At 53.5% G+C, this 27,179-nt stretch overlaps 2 protein-coding genes and 1 long non-coding RNA gene across 4 annotated transcripts in view; 1 reads left to right on the forward strand and 2 right to left on the reverse strand.

Annotated features, from left to right (window-relative positions):
- The first annotated feature begins 1,501 nt into the window (after positions 1 to 1,501).
- On the forward strand, positions 1,502 to 13,825 carry PIN1 (peptidylprolyl cis/trans isomerase, NIMA-interacting 1). The gene is made up of 4 exons (XM_019964117.2): positions 1,502 to 1,643; positions 3,888 to 4,100; positions 12,220 to 12,330; positions 13,199 to 13,825. The coding sequence occupies exons 1-4, from the start codon at positions 1,586 to 1,588 to the stop codon at positions 13,306 to 13,308; spliced, it is 492 nt and encodes a 163-aa protein (XP_019819676.2). The 5' UTR covers positions 1,502 to 1,585; the 3' UTR covers positions 13,309 to 13,825.
- Positions 13,826 to 16,332: 2,507 nt separating this feature from the next.
- LOC139184077 (uncharacterized) lies at positions 16,333 to 18,025 on the reverse strand. The gene is made up of 2 exons (XR_011567521.1): positions 17,726 to 18,025; positions 16,333 to 17,513 (listed from the first exon to the last, which is right to left on the reverse strand). It is a non-coding gene; the product is annotated as an uncharacterized lncRNA (long non-coding RNA).
- A 438-nt stretch (positions 18,026 to 18,463) lies between these two features.
- OLFM2 (olfactomedin 2) overlaps positions 18,464 to 27,179 on the reverse strand; it is a 75,554-nt gene continuing 66,838 nt past the window's right edge. For both annotated transcript variants that reach the window (XM_019964118.2, XM_070792782.1), the window contains exons 2-6: positions 25,382 to 25,531; positions 22,306 to 22,452; positions 21,586 to 21,805; positions 21,150 to 21,256; positions 18,464 to 19,626 (exon numbers count right to left, since the gene is read on the reverse strand). In XM_019964118.2, coding sequence (XP_019819677.1) covers positions 18,949 to 19,626; positions 21,150 to 21,256; positions 21,586 to 21,805; positions 22,306 to 22,452; positions 25,382 to 25,531 — 1,302 coding nt within the window. In that variant the 3' untranslated portion in view covers positions 18,464 to 18,948. The remainder of the gene's footprint in view (positions 19,627 to 21,149; positions 21,257 to 21,585; positions 21,806 to 22,305; positions 22,453 to 25,381; positions 25,532 to 27,179) is intronic.

Here is a 27,179-nt window from a genome sequence, read left to right on the forward strand (position 1 = left end):
TTTCCCACCATCAGGGTCTTTCCCAATGAGTTGGCTCTTCACATCAGGTGGTCAAAGTGATGGCATCAGGTGGAACTTCAGCTTCAGCATCCGTCCTTCCAATGAATATTCAGGACTGATTTCCTTTAGGATGGACTGGTTGGATCTCCTTGCAGTCCAAGGCACTCTCGAGTCTTCCCCAGAACCACAATTCAAAAGCATCAGTTCTTTGGCGCTCAGCCTTCCTTATTGTCCAACTTTCAACATCCATACATGACTACTGGAGAAACTGTAGCTTTGACTATACAGACCTTTGTCGGCTTAGTGATGTCTCTGCTTTTTAATACCCTGTCTAGGTTTGTCATAGCTTTCCTTTCAAGGAGCAAGTGTCTTTTAATTTCATCACTACAGTCACCATCCACAGTGATTTTGGAGCCCTAGAAAATAAAATCTGTCACTGTTTCCACTTTCCCCTTATCTATTTGCCATAAAGTGATGGGGCCAGATGCCATGATCCTAGTGTTTTTAATATTGCATTTTAAACTAGCTTTTTCACTCTCCTCCTTCTATAGATGAACTTTAGTTGAACTCTTCCGTTTTGGTGTCCCGATCCCCACGTAAATCTACAGCCCTAGGTCTCCAACCACCTCTTCAATGTCCCTTTAGTGCCACAGCCTTCGTTTTAAATTGACTTATTCAACTGATATTTCAATGAAAAATAAATTTAAAAAGTAAGTTGATTCAAACTGAGCTCATTATCCTCCCACCTCCCACTCCCACCCGCGCTTCCACCCACAAATTTCCACCCACAAAGCCACCGTGTCCTCATCTGAATGGCAATGCCAACACCCACGAGTCACCCAGGACAGAGGCAGAAGCCAAACTGGGAGGGAATTAGTGAAGTAAAGTAGATTTCAAAGGAAATGGAAGGTATTTGGGTCAGTAAAATAGGGAAAGAGTCTTGCACAAAAAATTAAAAGGAGGTGGGCTAGCTTTGGACATCTGGGGGAAACAGGTGTGACGAGGGAGAACGGAGGAGCCAAATATAGGCTTCTGGATTCTTAGCCGTTCATCACCAAGGTAACTGCGTTGCTATGGCAACAGCAAAGGCAGCACCGCCTTTTTTCAAGAACTTCCTTCGCTGCGGTTACCTCCACACAAGCCAGACACTTCCGCATGGGAGGCTACAGCCCGCGGGCTATGGTTTAGGAAGGCGGGAATTGCTGCAGTAGTAGCCAATCGGATGGGCTCTGCGGCGTAGGACGCAAAGGAGGGGTCGGAACTTTTGGAAGCTCAGCAGAGGGCGTTGATAAGGCGTGTTCGCGTCACTTTCCCACCAATTAGCGGCCGAGGAAAGGAAGGGGGCGGGACCTGGGTGAGGCCGACCAGGGGCGGGGCCCAGATTAAAAAATGGGAGGCTCCGCCCACCCCCGCTTCTGCTCAATAGGAAGCCAGAGAGTCAGTCCGGACAGTTAGGGTGCCCAATGAGTGCTGTCGCCAGGACCCCTTGCGGGGCGGGCTCAGCCAATCGGCAGCAGCGGTGGGCGGACGCGGGCGGCAGAGGCGGTGCGGCGGAGGCGGAGCGGCCTCTGCGGCAGGAGGGAAGATGGCGGACGAGGAGAAGCTGCCGCCCGGCTGGGAGAAGCGTATGAGCCGCAGCTCAGGTGCCGCGGGGGTCGGGGCTGGGACGGGGCCGCGAGGGCCCGCAGAAGCAGGGCTCGAGCTTGCCCCTCGAGCGCGGCACCGCCGCTCGGTTCCCGTGGGGTCCTGGCTCCTCCGCGTCGTCCCCGGGTAACGGCCCTGGCCCACCCTGTGAGGGCTGCGAGCCTGAGGAGAGGGGAATCCCGAGGAAACTGAGGCAAGGGGCGTGGCCGGGGAGTCCCAGGGTGCTCCCAGGGTGGCGGGGGGATGGTGATCCCGCGGCACTCCCTCAGGCGATGGCCCTGGCCCTGCCGATCTGATTGACACTTTCGTTCGGCCTAATGCACCAGAAGTCCTGAGGGAAGGTCTGTGCAACCCGCTGGTCCCAGGGGGGACCCCTTGGGGAGGACGCCCCAACATCATGCTCAGGGCGGGGCCCTAGGGTATTGTTCGGCCTCGGATCCACAACCTCCTTCTGCTAATAACGCTCGCTGCCATCCACACCATATTCTTAGTTTGCGATATCCGGCCGGTGGTATTTGCCTGAGAACTGCCCTTGTGCTCCGGAACCCGACTTAAGGCTTTCCCCCAATAATAATGTCAAGAATAGGGAACGTTTATCTCAGGACCAAGCATAGTTACAAGCATTTTGGGTGTGTGCTTTCTCTAAATGGCCATAATTTTGGGAGAGAGGTAATTGTTACCCCCGTTTTGCAGATCAGGAAACTCAAGGCCAGAAAACGCCAGGAACCCGCCCAAGGTCATTGATTTCAGGGGGTGGGGGCTGGGTTCGGACCCAGTCATTCTGACTCCAGAGCCCCCTACCCTTCTTGCTGCAAACTACTAAGATGCAGGTTCCAGCATTTCACACTTCTTTCTCCATAGAGCCTAGCAGTCATAGTCGCAGTAATAATTTGAGTTTTTGAACATCAGGAGCACTTTGCATACAGCACCATCCACTCTCCACATTAACCCCCTGGAGGTTTGATGTCCTTATTCTCTTACCCCCACTTTTCAGATGAGAAAACTGAGGTTCAGGGAGATGGAACCCATTGCCAAGGTTTTTGAGGCAGTCAGTGGCTCAGCTCTCACCAACCCCCACCCCACCCTGCAGCCTTGACCTGTGGATGCGACCTACAGTGTAAAGCCTATGCTCTGCCCGATTTGGGGCTCCCACTCCAACCATTTCTACCCAGTTCAGTCCTAACAGTGTTCCCTGAGGGTGCCATCCAGCCCTTCACGGTGTTCGGCACAAGTCCTCCGTGTAAGCCCAGCAGACTCTGCTCCAGGAATGACACCCTATCTCTGCTGGGTCCTACTTCAAGCTTCTTGTTGGCAGCCCTCACTCCATGCTCTTTAGTCTCTGGATAACATCTGACCCCAATAATGCTGGACCCCAGTTCTGTAACTGGGTAGGGGAAAAGGACAAAGCTTTTGTGTCTGACACACATGGGTACAGTTTATGCAGCAGAATAAACACCCATTGCTTTGTTTTGGAGGTACTAGTAGCTGTTGCACTCTTATTGACCAGACGCCTCACAGTAACATGTGCATGCTCAAGTCGTGTCCTACTCTTTGTGACCCCATGGACTGTAGCTCACCAGGCTCCTCTGTCCATGGAATTTCCCAGGCAAGAATACTGGAGTGAGTTGCCATTTTCTCTTCCACAGTATCTTCCTACCCAGGGATCGAACCCAAGATTGTTTTGCTTCCTGCATTGGCAGGCAGATTCTTTACCTCTGCACCACCTGGGAAGCCCACGTTTTGACCAGAGATGCATTAGTATGTCTTTAGTTACCCAAATGTTACTCAACATTCACTTACATAACAAATCACCAGCCACAGGCGTTAGTTTCTGCAAAATTCCCCAATCGATAATGTGTTAATATATGTCAAGTGCTATCCTAAACTCATTACAGATGTGAACCCATACAGTCCTTCCAAAAACCATTCAGGCAAGTACTGTTGTTATTTCCATTTTACAAGTGAGAAAACTGAGGCCCGGAGAAGGGAGATCATACAGGGAGTGAGTGGCAGATTTGAACAGGGAGTCTGGCTTCTGAGTGCAGTTGTTATATGGTCTTGCTTGCTTGTTTATTGCCTGTCTGCCCCCCCTAGAGGGTTAGCTCCCTAAGTCCCGATGACACTGGTGGACAGCAGTGGGCTGGCTGAGTGAAGGCATCTTGTTGGCCAGTTCCGTATCATGGCTTGATGGTGGTATCCTCTGAGCAGGTCCCAGCTAAATTCTGTGCCCCCCGCCCTTCTAGGCCGGGTGTACTACTTCAATCACATCACTAATGCCAGCCAGTGGGAGCGGCCAAGTGGCAACAGCAGTGGCAGCGGCAAAAACGGACAGGGGGAGCCCACCAGGGTCCGCTGCTCACACCTGCTGGTCAAGCACAGCCAGTCACGGCGGCCCTCATCCTGGCGGCAGGAGAAGATCACCCGAACCAAGGAAGAGGCCCTGGAGCTGATCAATGGTGAGCAGGGGTTGGAGACCAGGCTTGGGGGAAGGGGGCAGTCCCTCTCCCCAAGGGCAGCGCAAGCTTTACAGAAATCACATGAGATCCTCCACCCCAGCCAGCTTAGCTGTCAGCTGTGGCCTTGGCCAACCTGTAAGTGCCTTTTGGTGGCGTGAGCCTGGCTTCCATGGCTGCCTTTCATTTTCCTCCCTAGCTCGTCTTTGAGAGTGGGCCAGGGTTGGTGGAGAGGACGCAGCCTTGGGGCTGGCAGACCTGGGTTCACATGGTCACTATGCCCCTAGGAGCTCCTTGACCTTGAGAGATTCATGTCACTTCCTTGAGACTCAGTTTTCACCTCTGTCAAATGGACATCGTCATCTCCTTGCCTTCGTGGGCCATTGTGAAAGCTCAGTGAGATGAAATGGTGTAATGGGTGGCACACAGTTGTCACTTTGTGGGTCGTCGTTCAGTGGGAGCTATCCTGGAGAGTAGTGTCATCAAGCAGGGTCCTGGGACACGTATTTGGATGGATCAAGAGGGAGGTTGGAAAGGCAGCAGTGTTAGAACTAGCCGACAGAGTCAGTGAATTAATTCGGCTCTGAGCAGGCTGTTTGTCGCTCAGTTCTGTGTTTCCTCCACAGTCTAGAGCAGCAGTTGGTAGGCAGACTTTTTCTTAAAAGGCCAGATGGTAAATAGTTTAGGTTGTGTGGGCCATACAGTCTCTGTCAGCTCTGCTTGGCAACTCCATAGCAGCCGCTGCTGCTGCTGCTAAGTCACTTCAGTCCTGTCCGACTCTGTGCAACCCCACAGACAGCAGCCCACCAGGCTTCCCCATCCCTGGGATTCTTCCGCAGGTGATGTGTAAACAAATAGGCGTGGCCATGTGTCAATAAAACTTTGTTTACAGAAACAGCAGGATTTGACCCCAGGGCTGTAGTCCTCAGCATCCTGGTCTAGAGCTATCTAGTGTGGCCGCTTCTATCTACATGTGGTTATTTTCATGTAAATTAGTTCAATTTAAGTCATATTAAAGATTGGTTCCTCAGTCACACCAGCTACACTGTTCAGTAGTCCCACTTGGTTATAGGCTGTGGACAGCACAACTGGAGAATATTTCCATCCTTGCAGGAAGTTCTGTCAGCCAGTGCTGGTCTGGATCACAAGTGTGGTTTCATCATCCACTCAGCCTCTCTCACCAGAGATCCCAGACACCTCCCAGGCTTTCCAACCCCACAGAACCAGTGTCTCACCCCTGCCCAAACAGCCTGAGTGCCCATCCAGTTCTGCCAGGTCCTGGCTGTGTGACCTTGAGCAAGCTACTTAACATCTCAGCCTCAGTCTTTTAACTTACAAAGTTAATGTTAAGATAATAGGACCCACCACATAGGGTGAAGAAAAAAAATTGTTAGTCGCTCAGTCGTTTCCGACTCTTTGTGACCCCATGGTCTGTAGCCCACCAGGCTCTTCTGTCCATGGATTTCTCCAGGCAATAATACTGGAGTGGGTTGCCATTTCCTTCTCCAGGGGATCTTCCTGACCCAGGGATCGAACCTAGGTCTCGTGCACTGCAGGCAGATTCTTTATCTTCTAGCCACCAGGGAAGCTCTAGTGCAGTAAAGCACGAATAACAGCCCTTGTCATCTAGTAAATGTTGTGTAATTGCTCTTGGCCATTAAGATGGTGGTTATTAGCACAGGCCTGGCACGGTTAGTCCATATTGGCTGCTGTTTTGGGCCACATAACTGGCCTGTGGGATATTACTGACACACACCTACACCCACACCTGTTCACCCCATAAAGTTCCCAACATGATAAGTGGCGCCTGTCAGCCACCCACCTCTCAGCCTTGTAGAGTGGAGCCAAGTTTTTGCACAGAATCTTGAAGGCAGATTTAAAGAGCTTACTTCCTTGAACTTACTTGATGGTCCGGTGGTTAAGAATTCGCCTTCTAGTGCAGGAGAGACGGGTTCCAACCCTGGTCAGGCAACTTAGGTCCTGTATGCCTTGGGGCAACTTAATCTGTGTGCCACAACTAGAGAAGCCTGCATGCTTCAATCCAGCACAGCAGAAAAAAAAAAAAAAACTCGCCTCCCGAGCTCCCTAGGGCAGGGGCTGGGTCTGTCTCTTTGCCCACTGCACACCGGACACAAAGCCTGGCCCACAGTAGCGCCCACATCCGGGTCTCCTGAACCCAGAGGAAGCAAGAAGGGATCCTGGCAGAGGAAGCAGCAGAAATGAAGGCCTGGGGCTGGGCTCTGGGCAGGACTCAGGGGAAGACTGCAGGGGACTGAAGAGAGATGAAACCCATCAGGGCAGGTCCCAGCCAGGTGGAGGAGGGCCCAGGCTGAGGCCAAAAGTTTGGGTCCTTTTCCAGAGGCTGCAGGAAACACATGGCCACGTGACGCTGGGAGAAGGGCCCTAAAATCATGGCTTTTCTGAAAGAGCTGTGTGGCTGGAGGGTGACGGGCCAGGAAAGCCGGAAGGCCCAGGCCCAGGCTGGATGGGCCAGCGGTGAACAGTAAATGATGAGTGGGGTCTGGCTGCCACTCGGGAAGAGGACGTGGTGGGATGCGCAGAAGAAACCAAGAGGTGACCTCTTGGATGCTTTTAGCTCAAATGGTCCTAGTTCTGAGGCTTCTGGACCACGTGAGAGTGCACAGAAGGTGATGGGCACTTGGAGAGTGAGTGGCAGGAGATGTCGTCACTGGCTGAGGGGACTCGGGAAGAGGCACAATCTGGGGAGAGTCTCACCAAGTCTGAGGGCTGGGGGAAGAAACCTTGGCAAGGCAACCGTGAGAGGATCTGGGTTGAGCAGAGGAGCAGGCCAGAGACAGAAGCCTGGGGGACAGTCCCAGCCAGAGAGGGCAGGTAGACATGGGGACATCTGAGCATTGCTTGGAAGAAAAGCTGTTGGGCCGTAGGGCCTGCCTGGGAGTGGTGCCACCTGTCCCATCTCTGAGGGACAAGGACGTGTCTAGTGGGGCTGACAACTGCAGTGGGAGCCTGGGGTCCTGAGGTCAGCTTGGGTCTGGGGAAGGGGTATCTGTGGGTGCGCCCAGTAAGCAGCTGGGCCCTGGGGCCTCACCTTAAATCAGTGTACACGCGGACTCGGAAGTGTTAGCAGGGGTCGAACATGCCTCCCTGTGCCAGGGGGCCTGGTGGAGGCCGTGGGAGGAACTGCAGCTAGAAACAGTGTGACTTGAACTTGGAGTGGGTGGTAGGCAGGGGGAGTAGATTCTAGAGCGCTTGAGTGGGCAGAATCAGGAGGACTGGGTGATAGATTAGAGGGGCAGGGAGCAGGTAAGGTCAGAGGTCATGTGACCCACCCTGGACTGGCCCGTAGGTGGATCTTGGTGCCAGCTGTGTGAAAGTTGCTCAGTTGTGCCCAACTCTTTGACCCCATGGACTGCAGTCCATGGAATTCTCCAGGCCAGAATACTGGAGTGGGTAGCCATTCCATTCTCCAGGGGATCTTCCCAACCCAGGGATTAAACCCAGGTTTCCCACATTGCAGGCAGATTCTTTACCAGCTGAGCAATCAGTGAAGCCCAAGAATACTGAAATGGGCAGCCTATCCTTTCTCCAGCAGATCTTCCCGACCCAGGAATTGAACCGGGGTCTCCTGCATTGCAGGCAGATTCTTTACCAACTGAGCCACCAGGGAAGCCAGCTGTGTAGCTTCAAGCAAGTATCTTCATTCTCGGAGCTTCAGTTGGCCTCATCTGTAGAATGGTCACAGGGTGGTCTGAAGATCCAGGGGCCAGCCAACCACTGAACGCTTAGCAGAGCAGTGGGCTCAGTGTCATGTTGTCTGCATGGTAGAGCCTTAACCCCAGTCGTGTAGGTGTGTGTGGTGGGGACCAGGGTCAGGACAAGGCCTTTGCCTACTGCAGCCTCTCCTGCTTGCTAATGGTCCATGGGTGGAGCGCTGGGCCAGGGCATGGGAGGCCTGGTGGGCTCCGCATGCAGACCCTCCACTGACATTGGCATATGGTCTTAGTGTCCTGAGATGGGCCCCCTCAGGGGTCATTATGAGGGTGCAGTAAGATGGCGCAGACTTCGGTACACTTGGTCACCAGACACCCATGTGCCAGGTCAGCAAGCTTTGGGCATCGGGGCCTGGTTGCCTCTTTCATGAAGAAGGATGTTTTCTGCCCCGTCGCCTCTTCTCATCATGGGCTTGTTCCAGGTGATGACGAGATCAGCCTTTCAGTGGCACAGTCTGCTGCTGGTAGCCTGGGTCCCTCTGTACCCATTTAGAACCTGTGCTCCCCAGTTTCCTTGAAAAGCAGTGTGTCCACATTTTCTGCTGAGGCTTCTTTCTCAGGGCCCGCTCCTCTGCAGCTCTTGGGCTGCAGCCAAAGGCTTGTCAGGGATCTGGGGACCGGCTGCCTGTCATTGCCTGTGTCCTTGTGTAAGGAAGCCAGGCCACAGAGAAGCCCTCCCTGCCTACTGCCCATTCCTCCATCCCTACGTGCCCAAGGTCGCAGAGAGGCCCCAGTGTGAGTCCCATCCCGGTACCCCGTGCCCAGGGTCTGGAGGGTTAGTGAGCGCCTTCCACCCAGTGTCCCCACTCACGGTGGGTGGCTCCCTTCCAGGCTCCTGGCTTCAGGCTGGGGTTTCTGGTCTCTAGACATCCCCTCCTGGAATTGGGATTTTTTTTTTTAATACTTACTTGGCTGTTCCTGGTCTTAGTTGCAGCATGCGGGATCCTTAGTTACAGCATGCATACTCTTAGTTGCAGAATGTGGGATCTGCTTCTGCAACCAGGGATCGAATCTGGCTCCCTGCATTGGTAGCACAGAATCCTAGTCACTGGACCACCAGGGTAATCCCTGAAATTTGGGTCTTGAGGAAGGCAGACTTAATTCCATCACCTTTTTCCCTGTCCAGACCCTTTCCCTAGTTTGTCTCTAAACCTCATTAGAGTCAGAGACCACTCCACTTGTTCACTCACTTTCGCTGGAATCATTATGGTGTGACTCGCTGCTACAACAGAATACCACAGGCTGGGTGGCTTAGCCACAGACATTTATTTTTCACAGTTCTAGAGGCTGGAAGTCTAAGATCAGAGTGTTGATTGGTTTGGTTTCTTCTGAGGCTTCTCTCCTTGGCTTGCAGATTTCCACCTTCTTTGTGCTCACCCGGCCTTACCTCAGTGCATGTGATGGAGAAAGAGCTTTTGGGGGGCCTGTTTTTTTAATATGTATTTTTATTTATTCAGTCGCACTGGGTCTCAGTAGTTACAGCAGGCAGGCATGTGGGATCTTTAGCAGGAGCATGTGGGATCTAGTTCCCTGACCAGGGTTTGAACCCAGGCCCCCTGCATTGGGAGCGTGGAATCTTAGCCACTGGACCACCAGGGAAGTCCCTAGCTTTTCACCTTGACTTGTGGCCAGACTCCCAAAGGTCAGCTTTAGAAAGGAGAGCTCAGAAAGGAAGTCTTGTTTCTTTTTAAAAAATCATTTCAGGGACTTCCCCTGTGGTTCAGTGGTTAAGACCCCATGCTTCCAATGCAGGGGACACAGGTTTGATCCCTGGTCATGGAACTAAGATCCCACATGCCGTGGGGCGTGGCCAAAACGTAAGAAAAAAAATCGGTCCCATCCAAGCAGAATATTTTCTTTTTTTTTAAACAAAAATGTATTTATGTATTTGGCTGCATCAGGTCATAGTTAAGGCACGTGGACTCTTCGTTGGGTCATACGGGATCTGTCACTGCGGCATGAAGACTCTCTTAATTGCAGCTTGTGGGCTTAGTTGCTCGGAGGCATGTGGGATCTTCATTCCCAACTAAGGATTGAACATATGTCCCCCTGCTTTGCAAGGCGGGTTCTTAACCACTGCACCACCAGGGAAGTCCTGTAGCAGAATATATTCTGAGAGCTGCTGATCACAGGAAGATGTGAGTGCTACGAATGATGGGGAGAAAAGCTTGGCTTTTATTCAGTTCTTAGGCTGCTGTTGCTTGCGTCACACACACCGTGTGTCCTTGCCAGGCTGCCTAGTTTCAGGGATCCCTGCAGCTGTGCCCCCAGCCCCAGTGGCTGGAGGATGCTGCAAGGGGTGCTTGAACAAGGCTCAGGACTGGGGCCGACTCCCCAACTGCTGGGCCCATGCAGCAGTGCTCCCACAAAGTACCTGTAGGCGGGCAGGTACACTGGGGGGCGCTGCACTCAGGATTCCCTGGCTGGGTTTACTGGAGTCCAGACAGGAGAGGTGGGGGGGAGCATATCTCAGTGTTGCTCAGGTGAGACTGAGGACATAACCAGAATCCAGGGAGAGGAAGAGATGGAGGAGGGGAATCCTTGTGCCATCCAGTTCAGATCGGAGTCAGCTGTGGATGTGTCAGGCACAGGGGGTCCACCTGGCAGCCACGGCGGGTATTGGGAGCCCACCTGGGTTTTCACGGCAAGAGGCACTGCAGGAACTTCCCTGGCGGTTCAGTGCATAGGATTCTGGGCTTTCACTGCTGAGGGCCTGGCTTTGATCCCTAGTCAAGGAACTAAGATCCCACAAGCTGCAGGGTGCAGCCTCCCCCCCCCACTCCTCCGCAAAAAAAGCCACCGCAGCATGCAGGCCACAGGGGGCTGGGCCGTGTCCCATCAGAGAGCCTGTCTGACCAGGCAGCACAGCGCGGTGACAGCCAGTGCAGACCACACGGTGCAGACAGGTACACAGGTCAGAAAGAAGCAGGGCAGTCCGAGTGGCCGGGCCCCACAAAAGGGAGGACAGAATGCTGACAGCGGCTGCCATTTGTCAAGGTGTCTCTCAGTGCCTGGCACTGTGTCTCATGTCCCTGTGACCGGCTGGCAAATGACCGATGGTCGAGGCTCAGAGGCACAGGGACACAGGCCAGGCAGGGGTCACGGGAACAGCTGTGGAAGCAGCCAAGCAGATCAGATGCCAGGACACGAGTTACTGCCGTGACCTGTAGTGAGATGGAGGAGTGGGGTGATAGGTGTGCTGTCATAGCGTCCTGGACGGATGGATGGATGACAGTGACAGGTTAGACCGGAGCTGAAGATCCGTGGGCCAAGGTGAAGTTCCCACCAGCTCAGCGACAGGCAGATGGTCTGGCTGGGTATGTGGGTCTCTGAGCACCAAGTGGATTAATCAGCAGCGTCCATGTGGCCCTCAGAAAGGTGCCAGGTGTGTCACAGCCTCGTTAGGTCAGACGGGAGCCATGGGTGGAAGTGTCACCGTGGTGTTGCCCTCTGCTGGGAGCCCTTTCCCTCAGTCCTCTTCCTTCCCTCCCATCAGCCCGGTCTCCCTGTCCCCGCCGGGAGAATCGGTATCTAGTTTGGGCTGCACAGAGAGTGAATCTGGCGTGCTGCCAGCTCACCCCGTCAGGGCAGCTGGGAGAAGAGCTGTGTCAGCTGCCCCCGGGGTGCAGTCTGCCACCTGTCCCTTGCTGAGTCCCAGCCAGGCCGCCTCCAGGGTTCTTCATGACACCCCAGGAAGTGGCCCTGGCCTTCCTCACACTTTGGTCAGACGGGACAGCCGAGCCCTTGCTCTGAGGGCTCAGCCGTCCCCTGTAGCAGAGCTGGGCTAGTGCTGTGGCCTCCTGCCTTTGTCCTAGAAGCCTCTAGAAAATTTTCCTACCACTGCCCTGGGGCGTCCCAGTGTCCCTTTTGATTTTTATTTTCTTGGCTGCACTGCTGTGGGATCTTAATTCCCAACCAGGGGTCAAACCTGTGCCCCTTCTGTTGGAAGCCCTGAGCCTTAACCACGGGACCACAGTGAAGTCCCCCAGTCTCCTTTGTAACGTCTGTCCTGTCTTCTGCTGCCCTCCCCAGCAGAACCTGGAGGTAGACTTTCTCTCAGTGTGTGGGGGTAGAAAGAGGCCATGCCTTGTTCGTTATGTGTTCCTGTGTGTGTGTAGGGAGGGGGCAGTTACAGAGAAAGCAGTGTAGGACTGGGGTAGGAGACCAGCTGCTCTTGAGGTGACCACAGGGTCATGGGGTGCGTGCCTGTCATGGGTGTGTATGGCTCCGGCTGTGGTTGTGCATGCATGCTCATGCACACTCAATTGGCAGGGGTTGCAGGCTCCTTTCTGAGTGAAGTGCTGCCCTGCCCGGAACCCTCTGCCCACCCTGCCCTGACTGGGAGGCCTCCCTTTGTGTCCCTCTTGCAGGCTACATCCAGAAGATTAAGTCTGGAGAGGAGGACTTTGAATCTCTGGCCTCACAGTTCAGCGACTGCAGCTCCGCCAAGGCCAGGGGAGACCTGGGTGCCTTCAGCAGAGGTGCGCAAAGAATGGGCACCCCTGAACCCCAGCAAGACCCTCTGACCCACTGGTGCCTGCACCCCACCTAGAGGGATGGCCCGTGTCGCACTGTCCTCTAGGGTCCACCAGGTGGCAGCAGAGTCCCTTCCTCAGGCTGCAGAGTCTTCTCCCCAGTGGTGGCATCTCTCTTGGGGTGGGGCGTCCATCTGTGTGTCTCTCTGCTCAGTTGTCCCCATCACAGGCCCACCAAGGTGGGTGCTTGCTGCCATTTCCCTCTCCTTCTGTTGAGGTGCAAAGCTGGGGCCCCTAAGAATCCCAGAGCACGTGCCCCAGAATCCTCTGCCCGCCCTCCTGGGTGGAGAAACCAAGAGTGAGGGGAGGAGGGGGTCAAGATCAGCAACCCCGCCAAGTTCAGGCCTCTCAACCTGGGGCTGTGGGAAGGGAGGAACAGAGGGAACCAGGCTGCCGCCTCCTCCCCCCTCCATCCTGGGGTCTCTAGAGCATCAAGGAAGGGCCCAGAATAGGCTGAGGGGTGTTGGGGAGCCAGCAAGGGGCTGTGGGCAACCCAAGGAGGCAGGCGAGACAGTGTGGCAGGGCCCAGGAACCGGGCCCAGGGAGACCAGTTCATCATTAAAACTCCTCTCTCGGTGCACAGTGGAGACAGCCACTCTGCCCTCATTCGTCATGCTGTCCTCAGGCTTCCCGGGGCCTCCCTAATAGCCTTGCTACCCCCAGCTGCGCCCAGCTCAGGCACCATGACAGGGCCGTAAAGTGCATGACGGATGAGTCCGAATGAGGGCCCTGGGGGCGCAGTGGGAGCCCCGTCTGCCCAGGACCGCCTGCAGGTCTGGACCCCACCCACCATCTCTCCTGCTTCCTCCCCCAGGTCAGATGCAGAAGCCATTTGAAGACGCCTCCTTCGCTCTGCGGACAGGGGAGATGAGCGGGCCCGTGTTCACGGATTCGGGCATCCACATCATCCTTCGCACGGAGTGAGGGGTGTGGATGGCCCAGGCCTGGCCCCCCGGGGGCAGACGGGTGGGATGGGGTGGCTGGGCCCGCAGACTCTGCTCCCTGCTGCCGGCCAACCAGTGGGGACCCCTCCCTTCTCCTGTCACACAGTATTTATTGATCCCAGAATGGCTGGGAGGGGGCCCTTCACCACCGGGTGCTCCCTGTCCGCTCCCATTGGGGCTATCCCTGCTAGACCCCCCTCCCCTTTAGGAATCGACTTCAGAAGGGCACAGGGTGGAGAGGCTCCCTGGGCTCCCAGGGCCAGGGTTGGGAGTGACCTGTCCCAAAGAAAAGGCCTAGTTAGCTGAGCTGCCCCTGTGCCGCCCCAGGTCCAGGATGGGGGCAGGTGGGCCTTGAGTTGTTGCTGGTTAGGCCGTGTTCCTCTGTTCAGTTGTAAAAAGCAGACGCTCCGTGTGGGGCCCAGGCTGCTGGCTGCTGTGGGGCCTCTCTAAGCAGCCATGCAGCGCCTTCCCCACCCTTGATTAAACCTGGAACCACTGCTCTGCTGTCTGGCATTTCATTTCCCATCCCCGGGGCAGCGATCATCTCCCGCCACCTCTGGCGTCAGGTGTCCAGGCCATGTTCCCTCCCTGGGAAGCCACTCCTTTCCCTCAGGGGTGCTTCATAGCAGCAGCAGACTCTCAGGGAAGTGGAACAACAAGGTCCTCAAACTTGGGTGTTCAGGAATGTTCCAGAATGCAAGGGCCCTGACCACACAGCTCTGGGTTCAGCAGGTCAGGTGGAGCAGGAGAATCCTCGGAACCAGAGTGAAGCCCCCATTCACCCTTCGTGCTCTTGGCGCCAGCCCCCCCCCCCCCCCCCGCCCCCCGCTGAACACACACAGCCCGCTTCAGTTGGAACAAAATACTCCCAACACTCTGATGCCCACTTCCCTGTCACCATAAGCATTCTGCCAGGACCCAGGCACCTCTGCAGATGCTAATACCATGGCAACAGGGGCCAGGGAGCAGGGGCACTGCCAGATGTCTCTGAGAGCAGGGGTCCTGCCCAGCCTTCTGGTGGCAGGTGGGGGGAGTTCTGTGCTGGAACATGGTAAGGGGAGGGTCATTGAGCAGAAGGAATCCCTGCAGCAGATGTGGGAGGGGGCAGGACTCTTCAGGTGGAGGCCAGGGGCGTGGCCCACCTGTTCTGCATGACTCCTCACAGATGCCCCTGGATCCAGGCCAGGCAGGAGGCTCAGAGGTCAGTCAGGGGGTTCATGGGCGTGTTGGAAAAGGGGTTATGTCCATTCTGCACCCCACACACACCCTTAATGGGGACCAGCCTGGATCTTGGGAGTGATGGGCTAGCAGGGATTGGGAATCCAATAAAATAAGCCCTGCCTGGCCTGACGCCGAGGAAGAGCACCCCCTACCCCCAGGGCTGAGTCTCTTACCACAGGCCTGAGTTGCTCATAAATAGTCACCTGGGCCGACTCCCGTCTGGCCAGTTTCTGGAGCAGTTGCTTTCTGCCTGCTAGCACACTTGTCATTAGGAAGGTTTAATGAGCCTCCTCTCAGCTCTGGCTGCTTGGCTGCCCCTCCAGACAGACCCTTCTACCACCGTCTGTGGGGGCCACGAAGCAGGCAGAGGCCCCACTGTCGTTCTCTGGGGCTGGGGGAGACATCGCCCCCCGCTCCTGGTCCAGTGGAGCCTCTGGGAAGGATTGGAAATGAGTACTTGGGGGCAGAAAGGTTTGCAGGGTCCTCCTCCAAAGTACCACCTGAGAAGTGGGCCTGTGCCCCTTTCTTAACACCAAACACCCAAGGAAAGTCTCCCTGAGCTCCCAGGCATCTAAGATACTGTTGGGGAAGGGAGAGGGTAGGGGTGCATTTTCCTGGGTAGGGGCTGGTAGGGAATTTTTTTTTTTTTTTGCCTTGCCACCTGACTTATGGGGTCTTAGTTTCCTGACCAGGGATGGAACATGTGCCCCCTGTTGTCCTTAGGTGTGTGTCTGTCCTGGCGGTCCCCACCTGCCTCCATGGACCTCCCTCTTCCTTTGTCTAGCAGCACCCAAATCCCAAACACATAAAGTTGCTCTTAGATAAACATGCCCTGGAGCCCTCTCAGCATCCATAATTCAGAAGCTGTGGCTTCTGTCACCTGCTCCACACTCCCACCCACCCGCTCCTGCCCAGAATCCAGGCCCTGGATCCCAAGCCCTCAGGATGATGAGAATATAGTCTACGCCACTGGTCTGGCACCTCCCTGCTCAAACTACCTTAGGGGCAGTGTGGTCACTTCAGTTCATGGTGACGTGGGTACTGCCACTGGCTGGTCTGCAGAGCTTCCCCCGTGAAGCCAGTCACATCCATCATAGGGGAAGTTGGGATCAGCAGGCGACCTTGGACACAGGCGGATGACATGTGACCCAGGCTAGGGTCAAGGGATGGGGGGTTATTTCTCCTGCCCATATTTTGTTGTTCAGTCGCTCAGTTGTGTCCAACTCTTGGCGACCCCATGGACCACAGCACGCCAGGCTTCTCTGTCCTCCACTGTCTCCTGGAGTTTGCTCAAACTCATGTCCACCCATCTCATCCTCTGTTGCCCCCTTTTCCTCTTGCTCTCCATCTTTCCCAGCATCAAGGTCTTTTCCAGTGAGCTGGCTCTTCACATCAGATGGCCAAAGTACTGGAGCTTCAGCTTCAGCATCAGTCCCTCCAATGAATATTCAGGGTTGTTGGAACAAAAGCCACCAATGCAAAAGTATTGGAAGGCGGGGCCTGCCCCTGTGTTGTGTGTATGAGAGAAGGCACCATTCTAATGCCAGGGACCTGTGGGCATCGATGCCCAATATGATGGGAGGGATGGGGTACAGATGTTCTAAGGTGAGTGTTTTTGGTGTGTGTGTGTGTGTGTGTGTGTGTGTGTGTGTGTGTTTTAAGCAGGTACAGAGCAAAGTGCTTATCCAGGAATTGATTCTTTTCATGTCAAACTTGCTAATTTAAATGGAAATTAATTGCTTTTCTTGACGATTTCTTTAAAAATTGGTTTTAAATGCATGCATCAGGCAGTCACATTTATTATTCATTGGTTTCACTGGCAATACAGCCCCAGTGTCCGCGTTCCGGGAGATGCCAGCACAGAGCAGAGATGATTTAATCAAGAGGCCATTAATTAGAGATGGGGAGACAGGGAGGGAGGGTTCCTCCCACAGAAGCAGGTTTGGCCACCTCTGTGGCCTCAGCAGGGGGCCGTGGGGTTGGAGGGAAGGGGAGCCTGGGTGGGTGGGCTGTCTGCATGATGTTTCTGCTAGAGATTTCAGTGGGGTGGGGGCCATGCGTTGGGGCAAAGGTGGGAGTACGGGGTGCACAATCTTTGTTCCTGGCCACAGCTCCAGAGGTGACTGTCCTTCCTCCTCACCTTGCTGTCTGTCGCCCAGGCCACCAAGGATCTGGCTAAAATAAAGCCTTCATTGTGTCCTTCCCATTCTGTGACCCCCTTCCACCCCACCTCAGTCACATTACAAGGCTTCTGAGGACCTCGACTCTGCTGACTTCTTCAATTTCTTCCCGACTTGTTCAACACACCCTTCCTGTCTCTGAGACTTGCTCGCTTTGCCCATTTCTTTCCCTCCAGGAGCCCCGATCTCCACGTCAGTCCCCGTTGAGGACTATCCCTGCCCAAGCCAGGGCATCAGGTGTGGGTGTGTCCAGTGGAAGACCCCACCCCCCCCACCCCCGCACTTTCAGACTGTTGCTACCTTTTTGTTACTAGCGCACTCAGAACTGGTGCAAGTTACACAAAATGGCTTTGAAATTACAAAGCCAAAACAAGAAAAAGGGAAAATTCTGCTGTGTCCCACTCTCTCTCGGTGGTGTTGGTGTTCAGTCACTCAGTCATGTCTGACTCTGCAGCCCCGTGGACTGCAGCATGCCAGGCTGCCCTGTCCTCCACTATCTCCTGGAGTTTGCTCAAACTCATGTCCATCGAGTCGGTGATGCCACCTAACCATCTCATCCCCTGCTCCGCCCCTTTCTCCTTTTGCCTTCAATCCTTCCCAGCACCAGGTTCTTTTCCAATGAGTCGGTCTTCGGAGCTTCTGCTTCAGCAACAGTCCTTCCAATGAATATTCAGGGTTGATTTCCTTTAGGATTATCTGGTTTGATATTCTCTTTTGGCCACACCACGAGGCATGAGAGATCCTAGTTCCCCGACCAGATGACCAGGGATCGAACCCACAGCCCCTGCAGTGGAAAGAGTGGAGTTTTAACCACTGGACCACCAGGGAAGTCCCATCATACCTATATTCTTAAAAGCAGCCAAACTGTTAAAAAAAAAAAATGTTAAAAGTTGCCAGATGGTCACCAGTGATGCACCAGTGTGATCAGTGAGTGAAAGAAAAAAAAAAAAAACTGGCAATGGGGTTTCCCTGGCAATCCAGTGATTAAGACTTTACCTTCCAGTTCAGGAGGGCAGGTTTGATCCCTGGTCGGGTCGGGCAGCTAAGATCCCACATACCTCCTGGCCAAAACCCAAAAACAGAGAAGCAACACTTGTAACAAATTCAATAAAGACTTTAAAAATGGTCCACATCAAAAAATGTCTTAAAAAAACACTGACAATATTCACTTGAGGCCAGTCTTCAGTGTCATGATAGAATTTGCGGTTGTTTGGATCCTGGTGTTTGGATCAACTGAAACAGCTTTGGATTGGGTCTCCTCGCCTGGCTTCCCAAAGGGCTCACCCTACCATGATCCCTGCCCTCATCCCTCCCACCCCACCCTCTACCCCCAACCCCCCTTCACCCCCACCCTCAGGCTGGGCTTGTGCGTGCACGCATGCCAAGTCCCTTCAGTCATGTCCAACTCTTTGCGACTCTGTGCACTGTAGCACCCGCCAGGCTCCTCTGTCCATGGGATTCTCTAGGCAAGACTATTGGAGTGAGTTGCCATGCCCTCCTCCAGGGGATCTTCCAGACCCAGGGATCAAACCTGCCATCTCTTAAGTCCCCTGCCTTGGCAGGCAGGTTCTTTACCACTAGCATCACCTAGGAAGCCCCGGACTTGTGCTTACCTGCCCCTATTCACAAAGCTCGTGTCCTCAGACAACGGAACCCAGCTGGGATGGGCCTCCAGGCTCACCCTCCACCTCGCCTCCTCTGCCTCTTCTAGACACACAGAGCAATTAAAGCATCAAATGTCAAAGATCCCGTTTATTCCGGCAACCCGGAAAGAAAAAGTGTAAATTAAAAAAAGAAAAAAAGAAACAGATCCATGCACTCAACTCCTTGGGTTGGGAGGAAGGGATGTGGGGAGAGGAGAAGAGGGTCTGGGTGGGATGCAAAAAGGGAAGGGAAGGAGGGAAGAGAGAGAGAGACAGATAAGCAGAGAGAGAGAAAGAGACCTGGAGAGTCAGATCAAATGAAAGAGAGGCATCAGGAAAAAAAAAGATGTATCAAAATCAGATCATAAAGAAGAGACAATACAGAGAAAACACACCAATAGAAATACAGAGGCACAGAATGAAAGCTGGGCGCAAAGGTGGAGAGAGAAAAAACAGTACTGGGAGGAAGAGAGGGAGGGAAAGAGAGGGCAGGACAGAGACATAAACTTGGAGGGACACAGCGGAGTGGAAAGGGCCCGCGTGGCCCTCATGTGGCAGCGCAGGCGACGGCAGCCCCTAGGGGTCCCCGGCGGTGCTGATGACATGGAAGAGGGTGACGTTGTAGAGCACCTGGTGGCCGTTGTTCCAGGTGTAGAGGGCCCGCTCCCGGGGGTTGTAATCCAGCATGGAGATGTGGGAATACTGGTTGTGGAAGGGCACGTCCGTGTACTCATAGCTGGACGTGTTGGTGAAGTAGGCGAAGTAGACCTTGGCCCCGGCCAGGTGGGAGTTGGTCACATAGAGCACGCCGCAGATCATGAAGGCCTCGCCGGCACTGCGCTTGGGGTAGCCGGTGTCCCACGAGCGCACGACCTCCAGGGTGTGCGGGTCCAGCCGGCTGACCACGATATTGCCCGCATTCTGGTTGGTGGTGTACACGGCCCAGAGCCCGCTCTCGTCCACCATGAAGTCCATGTCCGAGAAGCCACCCCAGGAGTAGGGGAAGGTGTTGTTGTAGCCGGCCCCGGGGAGGCTCCGCTGCACCAGCACGGAGCGAGAGCGGAAGTGGTACTTGACCACCACGTTGCTCTGGTACTTGTTGTAGAACAGGGAACCGTTGTACACCACGTGGCCGGTGCCGGCCCACGGCTGGGGCAGCAGGTGCTGGATAAAGTTCTGACCCTTGATGAAGTCTCCCAGAGTGCGGAACTCCAGGACGCGCCGGCCCTTGTAATAGCCATCCATGTACCAGACCTGCGAGAGAGCTGTTGGTCACTGCTGGGCCACTGCTGACCAGGGGTCCCAACAGTCACACATCAATCACATAGTCATAGGGGTCAACAGTCACTTAGTGGTCATTACTCAGTCACAGGACGTCTGGTGACCCTTCATGACCAGGCAACATCCCGGTGACTGGGGTCACTGGGCCAGTGCCATTGGTCTCAGACACTCGGAGGACAGGGCTTGATCCCCAAGAATCAGGGGAAACTGCAGTCCCTGGAGACTCGCCGGGCCTAGGAATTGACTGGTCACTGGATATGGGACGGTTAGCAGTCATGAGACTGTCCTGGGGTGGCAAGAGGTCACCTGAACCCACTGCTTTGGGTAATCCCAGTAACGATAGGTGACTGCCATGTCACCATCATCCTCTCCGTCAACATCACTCACTGTCCCATGGTAATTAGCAATTACGAGTGCTCTTACTAGTGCTGGTTATTGGGTTAAATATCTTAAAAACTGTAAGGCTGACATTATTATAACCATTTTGAAGATAAGGGAACTCAGGCTCAGCGACATTAAGGAACCTGCCCGAGATTCCCTAGCTAAGAACTGGTGGAAGTGCGATACAAATCCAAGTCTGATTCCCAAACCTAAGCTCTTTTTGTTCGTTTTGCTGGTGGTGGTGGTGGTTGTTTTTTGGTTTCAGCCACGCTGTGTGGCTTGCTGGATCTTAGTTCCCTGACCAGGGGTCAAAATTGGGCCCCGGCAGTGAAATCACCAAGTCCTAACCACTGGGCAGCCAGGGAATTCCCCTTAAACCCAGGCTCTTAACTCCTTGGTTAAATCACCATGATGCCTCAGGAGGTCAATGATCACAGTGGAGAAGTGGCTATTATGGACTTCCCAGATGGCTTAGTGGTAAAGAATGCCAATGCAGGAAACACGGATTCGATCCTTGGGTGGGGAAGATCCCCTGGAGAACAAAATGACAACCTACTCCAGTATTCTTGCCTGGAAAATCTCATGGAAAGAGGAGCCTGGTGGGCCACAGTCCATGGGACTGCAAAAGAATCAGACATAACTAATTGAACGATCTATGACGGTGGCTGCCCAGTGACCAATATCTGTCACTAGGATAGTCACTGAGCAGTTAATGGATGGTTCCTGTGGGCCAGAGGTGACAGGCAATTGTGACCATGGGGGTCACTGGAAGTTCAAAGGTCATCAAGTGGTGCTCATAGATCCTAGTCCTTGGGAAGGCACTGGTCACTGGTGCCTGGTTATTCTGAGATCAGTGCTCACTGGGAGCTGGTCAGTGGTACTAGAAACCATTAGTCTCTATACAGTCACTGGACATCAGCTGACTTGCAGATTCACAGAGTTGGAAAGTTCTTGGTCACTTGGTGGTCACTAGACAGACAGTCAGGGGCAGGTCAAGGGCCCTGGAGACCCTAGGACAAGATAATCATTGATGTGGAGTCACTGGGCACCTATGGAGCACCACGGGCTATGTCTCCCTGCCCCCGAGTTCTGACCCCCGGCGTGAGCACACTCACCCGGCTGTCCGCGCTGGGGGCCATCGTGTCCGTCATCCAGGAGCCAAAGCGGGACCCCATGGCCCGAATGGTGATGGGGTTACTGACCCCCGTCAGCTTCCCACAGCCTGGGAGGCAGCAACAGGGGGAATGAGGGTGGAGGATGGGAAGAGTCCGAGGGACACAGGGCAAGGCTGAGGGGGTGTGATCAAACTGAAGCGCTGGGACCAGGGGTGAGGGAAGATCCAGAGATCTGGTCCCAAGGTGGAGTTAGCTTGGGGGTGAGGAGGGGTAGGGTCAGGGCCATTTCCCGTTTTGGGGGTCTATTTTTGGCCTTGGGTAGGAAAGTCAAGGATCAACGTTTGGAAGTTAGAGGTCAAAACTGTGCTCTGAACACGCAGAGGGTATTGGGGTTGGAGGTGGAGGTCAGGGGTCAAGGTCAAACATCAAGGCATACCCAGCTTTTGGGCGCAGGCATGGAGCCGGGCCTCCAGGGCCATCACCCGCTGCTGCAGGTCCTCGTAGCCGTAGGCGCCCATCTCTTCCTGGATGGTGGCAAGGCTGCCGGACAGATTCCTCACCTCCTCTCGCAGGCGCACGATGGTCCGTGTGTCCGCCTTGTACTGCTCCAGGACCGAGCTCAGCGGCAACAGCTCTGTCATCCTGTCCTTCAGCTCCTGCCCCCAAGAGGGAACCTGTGCTGATCCCGACCCCTAACCAGTGACCCAGACCTGGCTCCAACCTTCAACCCACAACTTCACTCATTTGGGGGGGGTATTATTTTTATGGGAGTATAATCACTTTACCATGTAGTGTTGGTGTCTGCTGTACAACAAAGTGAATCAGTCAAATGTATACACATATCCCCTCCCTCTTGAGCCTCCCTCCCACCCAACCCCAATTGCTGTTGTTCAGTTGCTCAGTCATGTCCTACTCTCTGCAACCCCATGGACTGCAGTATGCCAGGCTTCCCTGTCCTTCACTATCTCCTGGAGTTTGCTCATGTCCACATAGTTGGTGCCAGCAATCCCACCCCTTATCTTTGATGCACACCTGACTCTTGACATTCAGCCCAATTAGGACCGCAGATCCCAGTCAACCCTCTGTCCTTCCGGGAAGTAATGGGCACCAATCCCAGTTCTTCCTTTGACCTCTGACCTGAACCTGAAGGACACACCTGGAAGCTCTTGGCCGAGAGGGACCCGTCGGCTGCCCGGAGCCGCGCATCCAGGCTCCGCATGAGGGTCTCCATGCTGCGCACATACTGGAGGTCCCGGTACGTCCGCAACTCAAGAACCTCCATGGACTGGGAGACGTTCTGAACCTAGGAAGCGGGAGGGTTACGGCGAGCCCAACTCCTGTCCCCATCCCCGGGGATGCCGCAGACAAGACCTGGTGGGGCCAGAGGCTAAACACCCAACCAACCTTCTCCTCCCGACCTTACCAGCAACCTCCCAAAGCACGCCCAATCTATCCATCTGGTCTGGCCACCACCACCTCCCACCTCTCCCTGCCTCCCTGCTCTCCTCGCCTCCACCCTCATTCACAGCAGTCAAGTTTCCACACAGCAGCCAGAGGGAATTTTTCTTTTTTCTTTTCTTTTGTCCATACTGAGAAGCATGTGGGATCTTAGTTCCCCAGCCAGGGGGCAAATGCATGCCCCCTACAGTGGGAGCGCACAGTCTTAACCTCTGGACCCTTGGGAGAGTCTGGAGAGGGAGTTTTTCAAAAGGAAGATTGAGTCACCTTCTCCTGCAGACCCTGCGAGCTGGTTCTGCCCCTTGGCCTGCCTCCTCTCCATGTTCATCTACTCCAACGACCAGCCCAACTTCACTCTCATAGGCTCAAAGCTCCTTCCCTTCTCAGGGCCTTTGTTGTTGTTCAGTTGCTAAGTCGTGTCTGAGTCTTTGCGACCCCATGAACTGTAGCACCCCAGGCTCCTCTATCCTCCGACATCTCCAGAGTTTGCTCAAACTCATGTCCATTGAGTCGGTCATGCCATCCAATCATCTCATCCTCTGTCACCCCCTTCTCCTCCTGCCTTCAATCTTTTCCAGCATCAAGGTCTTTTCCTGTGAGTTGGCTCTTTGTATCAGGTGGCCAAAGTATTAGAGCTTCAGCTTCAGCATCATTTCTTCCAATGAATATTCAGGACTGATTTCCTTTACGATTGACTGTTTTGATCTCCTTGCAGTCCAAGAGACTCTCAAGAGTCTTCTCCAACACCACAGTTCAAAAGCATCAATTCTTTGGCACTCAGCTTTCTTTATAGTCCAACTCTTACATCTGTCCACGACTGCTGGGCCTTTGCACTTGCTGATCCCTCTATCTGGAGCGCTCTTCCTCTCGTCTTCCCACAGCTGGCTCCTCTTCACCCTTCATGTCTCAGCTCCAGCATCACCTCCTCAGAGTGGCCTTCCCCAATCACCCTCCCTCAAGGGGCCACTCACCCTCTCTCCCTTATGGGGTTATTTTTTTCCAGTTGTGAATACTACCTGGAACATTCTTATTCATCTGCCTCCTTCAGGTGGGGTCCTCAGAGGCAGACCTGGTGTTTGGTTTGTCCACAGCTGAATTCTCAATAAATACTAGATGCTCAGTAAATACGAGTAAATGATGGAATGAAACCTCCCTTGCCCTGACCTCTCTGATCAGCCCGAGGGCTCCCTAGGTCCCACCTCCACCTGGCTAAGGTGAGCTCCTCCCAGTCAAGGTGAACTCAGAGACAACGCTGGATGCTTGTTGAAATATGCAGACATTCCTGAACCATTGTCCATGTGACACTTGGAAGTTCTGAGAAAGCCAACAAACAGCCTGATAGCCATCCTGGACGTCACAAAACATTTTAAGAGTCATTGTCAATAATCAGGGGACACCCCCTGGATGTGTTTAGTGTCTTCTGGTTTACAGTCTACAGGAACTTGAATACAATTTGTATTTTGCTGTTGTGTGAAAATTGTATGAATCTTGTGTGTGTGTATGTGTGAAAATCATTCAGTCGTGTCTGACTCTTCTGTGACCCCATAGCCAGTAGCTCACCAGGCTCCTAAGTGTATGGGATTCTCCAGGCAAGAATACTGGATATTGCCTTCTTCAGGGGATCTTCCCAATCCAAGGATCAAACCTGGGTCTCCTGCATTGCAGGAGATTCTTTACCTTCTGAGCCACCAGGAAATCCCTGTATAAATCTTAATTATGCTAAATTGATTCACAGTGCTTTTCAGGTCTACTATATCCTTCTACTTTTTGTCTATGCATTCTATTTATTTTTGAGACTTTGATATTAAAACTCCAACTAAAAAATTTATCTGCTTAAAAAAATTGTAATATATAGTAGAACTATATGTAACTTCTGTATTTTCCAAGTCTCCTGTAAATGCTTTATCATACTTTCATAACTTAAAAAATAAAAAAAGAAAGGAAAAAAAAAACAATCAGGGGACACCACATGGTCATCTTGGACTGTTCTGGTGTCGCAGGCAGACAAGACTTTGGTGCCAACAAGGGTCTCTGTCCTCAGCTTCCTCCTCTACAAGAGGATGGTGGGAGGTAGCTAGTCCCTTTCAACACTGACTTCAGAACTGACTCATAAGCAGTTCATCTGGGTAGTGGCAAAGAACAGCAATCAGCCTGTAAAGGGCACCCAAATATCCTTGGATTGAATTGCTGTTGTTTAATTACTAAGTCGTGTCTGACTCTTTCTGACCCCATGGACTGTAGCCCGCCAGGCTCCTCTGTCCCTGGCATTCTCCAGGCAAGCATACCAGAGTGGGTTGCCATTCCCTTCTCCAGGGAATCTCCCCAAACCAAAGATCAAACTTGAGTCTCCTACATTGGCAAGTGGATTCTTTACCACTGAGCCACCTGGGAAGTGCTTGGATTGAACGGGGACCAGTTTCTATCAGTCACAATCAGAAGGGGAAGGAATCTTCACGTATCTTGGGATGGAGGGCGAGACCCTTCTTAGCAGCTGAGTCCTGAGGCTGAATACATAGTGCGGTTGGAGCTCACACACCAGAGATGCAGATGCTTGCCATTGGAGTTCACCTTCCCTGTGTCCACACAGTGCTCAGCTTCTTCTCCAAAGAAGCAGCAGAGAGATTTTGACTAAAACACCCACCCGGAGGGCAGCCAGGTTATCCACCAGCTTTGCATAATCATGGCTTAGATCCAGTCCCGGCTGACCTGGTGGGAAGCAGAGGAGAGGGTGGGGAAGTGAGAGATTTTCACAGGGGAACCTGGACGGTGCTTACCTTCTCCATCAGCTGCCGCAGCTCCCGGCTCCGGCCGTCTCGGGAGCAGGTGCTTTGCGCAGGGATCACAGCCGTGCAGATGCATTTTCCGTCGGGGGCCTGGGCTGAGGTGTACAGCTGCCAGCCTTCCTCTGGGCTTTGGAAGAGGGTCTGCGAGGAGGTCAGGGTCAGAGAGCGGGAACCCCAAGAGGGATTCACCCCCTCACCCCCTGGCAGAAAAAGGGGATCCCAGGGAGATGACAGATGCCCTTCCCTGGATGCTTGGGATGTCCCAGACCATGTACTCTGCGTGCCAGGGGTGTGTGATCTAAATCCTTCCTCAGGGAAAGCCCCATTTTACAGGTGACAAGATTGAGGTACAAGGGGTGAAGGAACACAGCAAGGAACTGTGGGATACAAGCCCTTCCACAAAATGAGAGTTCATTCTCTCACACGTATTTGCACACGTACACACCACTGCCTCCATAACCACCATTAGAACACAGACCAGGGGACTTCCCTGATGGTCCCGTGGTTAAGAATCCACCTTTGCAACGCAGGGACTTCAGGTTCAATCCCTGGTTGGGGAACTAAGATCCCACATGCTGCAGAGCAACTAAGCCTATGTGCCACAACTACAGTCTGTATATCAAAATGGAAAGCAACCAAGACCCGATGCAGCCAAATAAATACCAAAAAAAAAAAAACAAAACCCTCCACCTATGCCATTCCGGCTTCCGCAACTCCTGCTCCCTAAAAGCCCGAGCAAGGTAATGGCCAAAGGGTGATACAGTCCTCACCAAGACCTTCAAGTCTTTGCCTGGAAGGCATCATTTTCAGACTCCTACACTAAATTTCAAGTTAGATGATGCCACTTAGATAATTCAATTATCAATTATGGCTGTTTCCCAAACCTCGCTTCTTGGAACCCTGGCAATCTTATCAGGCATGCGAGGAAAAGGGGTGCTCTGTGGTCAAATATGTTTGTGTAATGCTGAGTGAAATGAGTTTTGTTTTTTTTTTTTAATGCAGGACTTATCAGAGCCTTTGAAATGCTCATGTGCATCCGGGAACTCAGCCATAATTTCCCAAACTTACTAGAAAATATCTAGTGAGTGCCTACTGTATGCCAGGCATGGGTCTGTGAGAGGGACTAGGAAGAGAGGAGAAATGAAGAAAGTGTATCTATTGCTCCCCACGGATGTGGAGGAGGCAGACTTCAAGTATGGAATCCCACTGATGCTTCCAGAACTATGTGCATGCATGCTAAATGGCTTCAGTCGTATTTGCTCTTTGTCACCCCATGGATTATAGCCTGCCAGGCTCTTTTGTCCATGGGATTTCCCAGTCAAGAAAACAGCAGTGGGTTGCTACACCCTCCTCCAGGGGATCTTCCCAACCCAGGGATCAAACCTTGGACTCCTGAATAGCGGGTGAATTCTGTACCATCTGGGCCACCCCAGAAGCCCTCTAGAACGATATGCTGCAGTAGATGCTACAAAGAAAGTGCAGGGCATAACAAGGGGTGTCCCTAGGCTGAGAGTCTCAGAGGAGGTATACCAGGGACGGGCATTTAAGCTGAACTGGAGGAATGAAAGAGCCAGTAGAAGGGGAGAGAGGAAGGGACATTGGGCACACAAATTCTGACCAATGGGACATCCCTGGTGGTCTAGTGGTTAAGATTTTGTGCTTCCATTGCAAGGGCCTCAGGTTCGAACTCTGGTTGGGAACTAAGATGCCACATGCTGCACCACACAGCACAGCCCACCCTCCAATTCTGATCAATATATGGAGGAACTGGAGAAACACTGCTCAAAAA

Source organism: Bos indicus, chromosome 7 (assembly GCF_029378745.1).
Source record: "Bos indicus isolate NIAB-ARS_2022 breed Sahiwal x Tharparkar chromosome 7, NIAB-ARS_B.indTharparkar_mat_pri_1.0, whole genome shotgun sequence".
Classification (NCBI taxonomy): domain Eukaryota; kingdom Metazoa; phylum Chordata; class Mammalia; order Artiodactyla; family Bovidae; genus Bos; species Bos indicus.